The sequence below is a fragment of the Callorhinus ursinus genome, unplaced genomic scaffold (assembly GCF_003265705.2).
Source record: "Callorhinus ursinus isolate GAN/ISIS: 27379988/994484 unplaced genomic scaffold, GSC_fseal_2.0 scaffold11, whole genome shotgun sequence".
Lineage (NCBI taxonomy): Eukaryota > Metazoa > Chordata > Mammalia > Carnivora > Otariidae > Callorhinus > Callorhinus ursinus.
The window spans coordinates 54,754,847-54,761,298 of NW_027397073.1; the positions used below are offsets into that span (position 1 = coordinate 54,754,847).

Sequence of the window (6,452 nt, forward strand, 5' to 3'; positions counted from 1 at the left end):
ACACAGTAAACCACAAATATGTTTCTCATGCAAAATGGGACAGATGATAGATATTTACACAATACAAATCAAGTGCTGAAACGAAGCTTTCTTTTTTGGGGGTGGCACTGTGACCATATGGTTTCAATGAGGGTCCGTCCACACCAGGGGCTTAACGTGTAATTCTGTAGAACCATGGCGAAGAGAGCATAGAAAATGTGCTTTGGTGGAAACCTGGATGTGTGAAAGGTTGCTATAAAAAAATGAAAACAGGAGTGACAGAAGTATATTTTCTTTTATATACAAAACTGAAGTCCCAAAAAATGGTTTGTTGAAGTAGTTATCAACAAAGATGTGAAATCATTTTTCCTTTGCTTTGGTTAAAACAGCCAAGGAACACCAATCAGGTCCCCTTCCACTAACAGCATATAAACACAGTGACAGGACTACTTTTAGGACAGAATAAACAACTTTAAAGAAAGAAAATTAAATTAATTTTAAACTAAAGTAAACATTTTACCAATAAATAAGTCTCTTTAAAGGTAGCATCTTCATCCTACAATCTTGGGCATAACATGTACATCAATTTAAAAAATAAAATTTCTCCCACAATAGTAATTACAGGTGTTAATGCAACAAGCTATGAAATGAAATTATTTTAATGTAACTTGGAAAAAAAATTCTAGGAATCAAAAATAAAATTTTTAAAAAATGGTATTTTTCTAAACTTGTACATTCTAAAATAATTGACTAACACTTTGTTACAGAAAGTAATTCAAACTATTTTGGTATTTCAATATATTCCTAAAGAAATGGCTAAAAAAAGTTTTCATACACCAAAATTGGAACAGTGTTTATAATTCTGTTTATGGCTATGAAATGGCAATCAAATTCTACTTAAAACTGTAACCACCAATGATGAAATATACTTCAAAAAAATAAACATTTGGTCTTACAATCTTTAATATTGGTTAAAAAACAGACCGATGTTTGTTGCTCATGGAAGTTATTTTAATCCAATGTGCAAAAAAAAGGTGCAGCTGTCTACTTTTACTTGAAATACATAAGACCAACACTTCTACACTATTTACACACTTAAAAAGATTTTCAATTTATTAATTTAAGCAACAATATTACATCTCCTTTGTGGATAAATCACGTGCTGCAGAGAGCCCAAAAGCTTGATGACATTCTCTTAAGTGACACAAATGTATCTGAAGAAGCATACCTGTTCTTGTCCTAATTTTGATCCTAAATAAAAATCCAATTTCAAAATCAATTAAGAATTATTTTGATCTAGAAAATCTTGGAACTGTTGCAAACGTGAAAACCTCGTCCCTGAGAGCCAGGATCCTATGCCCCCTTTGCTATCCCTCTAACAACTGGTCTACCCCAGAAACCGCATCTGTTGCAGAGTGGCAATGCCCCAAAAAAGAGGACCAAAAAGAACTCAGCCCCCAGACCACCATCATCCCTGTGGGTTTGCTCAGCCTCCGTTCAGGACTTATGACTCCATCTTTTGGGGTAGGTGTGGGCGATCAAAATGAAGAAACACTTTAGCAAAGCAACCATCATTTGTCCACAAGAACAGTGAAAAACAGTGATATAAAATTAACAAACCGAATATAAATCCAATATCGTTCTGCAATTCTGGAACTTGTTTTCCTATCTGTGCAGTGTTCTTGGTCAGCCACCCACCAGTATTTTCTGCATCTGCATGAAGTACTTTTATCAAGTTATTAAAAATGCTGTTTTGACCCTAAGTCCCATAGAATCGTGATGATTAGGAAATCAATTTACTCAATTATCGCTCTGTGCAGTACACTTGCCAGTCAGCAAGTGTAGAGAGGAATTACAAAAACTGGAATAGAAGTCTCTCACTTCTGAACTGGACACAGGAGTTCTCAAATTAAAATCATAAAAAAAGAGGGGGGCGGGGGGGGAGGGCTTACTGGCAACATCACTACCAGACACCAGACGGGACAGCGAGACTGTTTGGTCAGAACAAAGGAACACGATTTCCTTGCAAAGTTTGCAAAATACTTAACCAAGCACTGCCTTAAATCCAGTGAGTACAATGCTCCGTAAGTTTCCACAGAAATGCAGGGACTGGCGCTTGTGTGCTGGGACCCGTGCAGTCCCACCTCCGGGGCTCAGGCAAAGCGGTCCTGTCCTGTCACCTCTAGCTACAGGCGATCGTCTCCAACTGCTGCTCTGCTTCGGCGGCCATGGCTGCCGCCTGCAACTGTTCTGTCTCGCTCTGGATGGCACTGGGGGTGACCTGCTTCCTCTCACTGTGCATATTGTTCTCGTGCCTTTTCAGATCAGACGCCTTGGCAAACGCCTTGGTGCAGGAGCCGCAGACAAAAGGCTTTTCCCCTCTGTGTCTTCGTTCATGGTCTTTGAGGTGGGACTTGTGTTTGAAGGCTTTGTCACACATGTGGCAGGCAAATGGTCTCTCATTGCTGTGCACTCTCTCGTGCTTCTTCAAGTCCGGGGCACGGATAAAGGATTTTCCACACACCTCACAACTGTACGGCTTATAGCCTGTGTGGATTTTGAGGTGTTCTTTCAGGTGGGCCTGTGTGGTAAAACCTTTTGTACACATTTCACAAACAAACGGCCTGTCGGCCGTGTGGAGTTTTTCATGCTTCCTCAACCTGCCTTCGTCGGAGAAGGTCTTCCCACACGCCTGGCAGGCGATCTGCTCCCGATGGTGGCCATAAAGCAAGTATTCGAACTTCATGTCGCTGGCCGCTGTTGTCCAGCCTGGGGTCTGTTCGTCCTTCACTTCGCTCATTCCATCATTAAATGTTAAGGCTTGAGGGGTCTGGGACCCCAGATCTTTCGATTCTGGGGTCTCCATGGATTCTACTTCCTGGCCGTAGCAATTAACCTTCCGAACCTCCTCACTCCCCAGCTCTTTCAGGATTGCTTCCTGAACCCTGAGCGTCGTCGTAGGCGACTTGCCGTCCTCCTGACTCGGGGGGGTGCCTTCTACTGTGTCATCAGAGGGACTGTCATCCTGGTCTCCAATTTCTTCCACATCATCATCCTGAGTGTCAGCAGCATCTCCAATGGGGCGATTTATTTTGAGGCAATACTTACTTTTCGATTGGCCGTTGTTTTCATCTGGACTAGATACATCACGCTTCTGAGAACAGAGTTTATCTAAAAATCGGATACCGAGAATCTGACCTGATGACATCATTAAGTTAACATCTTCTTTTTTCACAGAAATCTTTGCTGTGTACATGTAGTTCAGGACCTCTTCAAATATATCAGAACGAAGAAAATCTATTTCTATTACTGAAGAGCTATCAACCTCAAGCTTCTTGAAAAGCTTTTTAAAGTAGGTGCTACAGGCGGCAAGAACACACCTGTGTGCTCTGAATTTCACATCTTCAACCACAATGGCAATATCACAGAATTCTCCTTCCAGGCGTTGTTCATTTAGTGTTTTCAGAAACAGAGTTTTATGATCATCGTCATTATACTTAATGGTTTCAGACATACTGATGAAAAACTCCTACAAAAAATATTCAAAAAGAGAGTTTGATAATTATGAACACTACTTTTCCATACACAAAACACAGGCAGACTTTCACTTCCTGATCAATTTTTAGTACCTATTTCAGAAAATCAATATTAGAGGTGGTTCTAGAAGATCCCAACTTAGGGACTTTCATCTTGTTATTTCTATTTATCTCCAGTTAAAAAAGTATTTGCTTAGTAATAACAGCAACTTTTATGAGGCACATAATATATGCCAGGCACTGTTCCATGTGCTTTGCGTGTCTTCACAAATGTACTGATCAAATAACCTTTAAAAAGGCATTCTTAGCCCCCCTTTTTAGATGAGCTTAGGAACCTGTCCAAAATTCTAGTCATTTACTGGAGAGCTGGGACTCAAATCCAGGCAACCTACCTCTAAAACCTGTGCTTCCTGACAACTAGAGGTAATAACAAATAACTTCAAGGCTTAAGAAAGAGGTCTAAGGCAAGGAGGTTCTATTCCTGTAGTGTCTACTCTAATTCCACGTACAGAAGAGGAGGTTCTGTGAAATAACTAATAATAGTGCTCAGTGTTCTACTTCCTTGACAGAAGAGACAAATCACTGTTGCAGAACCAAAAAGGGAGATCACTGCCAAAATATTCCACTTCGTGTTGTCTTCTGCTTTTTTCCTCACCAACTTTGGGCCACTTCTGAATGAGGGTTAAGATTTAATATGACCCTCGGATGGCATTTGGGAAGACAGTGATAAGCGTCTTCATTCCATCTGGATGCCAATCTATCTGCCATCCAGATGACAGTGTCATCAAGACGGGATGTACTTGACAAGTGCTGTGAGTATTTTATAAGCAAAAGAAATTCTGAACTGGCACGAGAGATCTCTGGCACAAAAGACCTACTGTGTTAAAGAATTACCTTCTTAAAATAATTTGTTCTGTGTATTTTCTTTTTGAAACATTGTTTTGTTTTTATTTCACAAAGCATTACCCCCCAAAGAAACAGAAATGCTAATGTATAATTGATACACATATATATATTTCCAAGATTTAATACCCAAAATTATAGTTACCATGAACAACTCAGGCTATTATCTTAATGCTTTAAACACCAAATTCTTCAGATCAGAATAATTCTGATCAGGGGCACGCCAGTCCTACAAGAGAAAAGGACAAACAAGAATAAGGTAGAATCTTCCTCTATCCCAAATTCTAAACAAGAATGTTTTCAAGAATTGATTTTAAAAAATAAAACTTTCCTTTCTTGTCCTGCCACTTGCACATGTACCCATTTTCAGGTTGGGAACAGAGAGGAGGGTGACTGGCAGCATCAGGTCCAGCTCTGAACAGATATGAATGAGAACAGATAAAGGCTGTGGCACTTGGGACATGCAGGGGCTGTACACCGGGATTAGAGGAACGGGTTGGAGAACCACTAAGGAAGTTCTCACAAACAAAGGCCATGCCCATATTTGCACAAATATTGATAGCTACTTAGATACAGAAAAAGCCAGTAAGTCTTCCCTACCCCCACCATTTCCTGCTGGGGATGTAGCCCTCCCCATTTCTCTCTAGGCTCATATAAACATATTGAGTGTACATTTTAAAATAAAGTTATAGAAGTGAACATTCCCAGTAGTTAACACTGGAGAAGGAACAGTAGCTGCTTTCTTCTTTCTGTGCTTCTGTGTTCATAGCACATATCATGGAGGCTACACTAGTTTTTTGGTTTTATTTGAGAAATTCAGGTGTTTTCACCTCAATCCCCACAGGGAGGCTCAAAGAATTCTCGCTGTGGGGGAGTTTTAACTCTTACCAGAGGACTCCATCCTGCAGACCAATATCCTGAAAAAACATGTTTCCTCCACTGAACAGTGACCACACAAACTTTGGTGTGGTGGGACCAAGAGATTGAGCTGCAATATTCTTACACAAAATTGTGGTGCGAGACCAACACTCTGAAAACCCTCAAAAGTTCCCTCTACAGAAAAACAAACACACCAATAAGATGCCTACAGTAGCAGGGGGTTCTTATCTGAACAGTGTGAGAGCTAGGCAACATTACTTCTAAGGACTCTGCCCGTCCCCTAGATGCACCTCGGCCTGCAGTCATCTCCAAAGGAAGGCAGCCACGCAAAACCTTCCTACCTAATCACTTCCCACTATTGTAACTCTCCCTAGGACTTGTGGGATAAAAGTGCCTGGGACTAGGGAGAGGAGTGGCCCTGCAGTACCCATGACAACATACCACTGTGGTGGGTTGTTTTGTTTTGTTTTTGGACCAGTGTGATATTTGGCTCCCACTCTCAAGATCGCCGAAGACCATTTCTTTCTACTGAGATGTTCCAGTTAGTAAGTTCAGGTGAGTTATACTGGAAGCTAGCCCTTGCCAATATCTGCGTAGGCGGAGGAAAAGATGTAGTCCCAACTACACCTCCATAACAAAGCCGCCCCTTTATGGTGGTTCTCCAAACCGCTGGCGCACTGGGCCGCCCTTACGGAGCAGGGAGCGGGGGCTCCAGCAAAGTCAAACTTACATAAGCAGAGGCAGCCGCCTCCCCTACCCCGGAGCAGCCGCGACAATGGCGGCCGCACGACTTCCCGGTTGAAAGCTCGCAACTTCGGGATGGGGGAGAAGCAGGGAACGAAGCGCAAGACCCAAAAGGACTTGAGAGCCTTTCAGGCTTCGCTCTCATTTCTTTCGGCCCGGGAGGTGGGAGACGGATAAGGCCATTTGCATCCTTTCCTAAACAAAAGCTCCCAGCCTCGGAGCCAGGAGGTGAAAGGGCCACTTTCCCTTTCATAATCGGAGTCCAGCGCAGGCTGGGGGCCGCCGCTCCGAACCAAAGCGGGAGGGCCCGGGGCGGCGACGGCGGCGAGCGGGAGCGGGAGCGGGCGTGCGGCCGGGCTCCGCAGCCCCGCGCCGCGCCCCGCGAGCCCGGAGCTCGCGCCCCGCGCACTC

General features: G+C 42.9%; 1 protein-coding gene across 6 annotated transcripts in view; it reads right to left on the reverse strand.

Moving 5' to 3' along the window:
- Positions 1-255: 255 nt before the first annotated feature.
- ZBTB14 (zinc finger and BTB domain containing 14) overlaps positions 256-6,452 on the reverse strand; it is a 7,472-nt gene continuing 1,275 nt past the window's right edge. Inside the window, exons 1-4 of one of the 6 annotated variants that reach the window (XM_073898493.1) lie at positions 6,028-6,372; positions 4,748-4,832; positions 4,564-4,645; positions 256-3,508 (exon numbers count right to left, since the gene is read on the reverse strand). In XM_073898493.1, the coding sequence (XP_073754594.1) occupies positions 2,162-3,508; positions 4,564-4,566 (1,350 nt within the window). In that variant the 5' untranslated portion in view covers positions 4,567-4,645; positions 4,748-4,832; positions 6,028-6,372 and the 3' untranslated portion in view covers positions 256-2,161. Of the gene's footprint in view, positions 3,509-4,563; positions 4,648-4,747; positions 4,833-5,306; positions 5,704-6,027; positions 6,373-6,452 lie in introns of those variants that run through there. The other 5 variants (XM_073898494.1, XM_073898492.1, XM_073898495.1 and 2 more) reach the window with 5 other exon arrangements.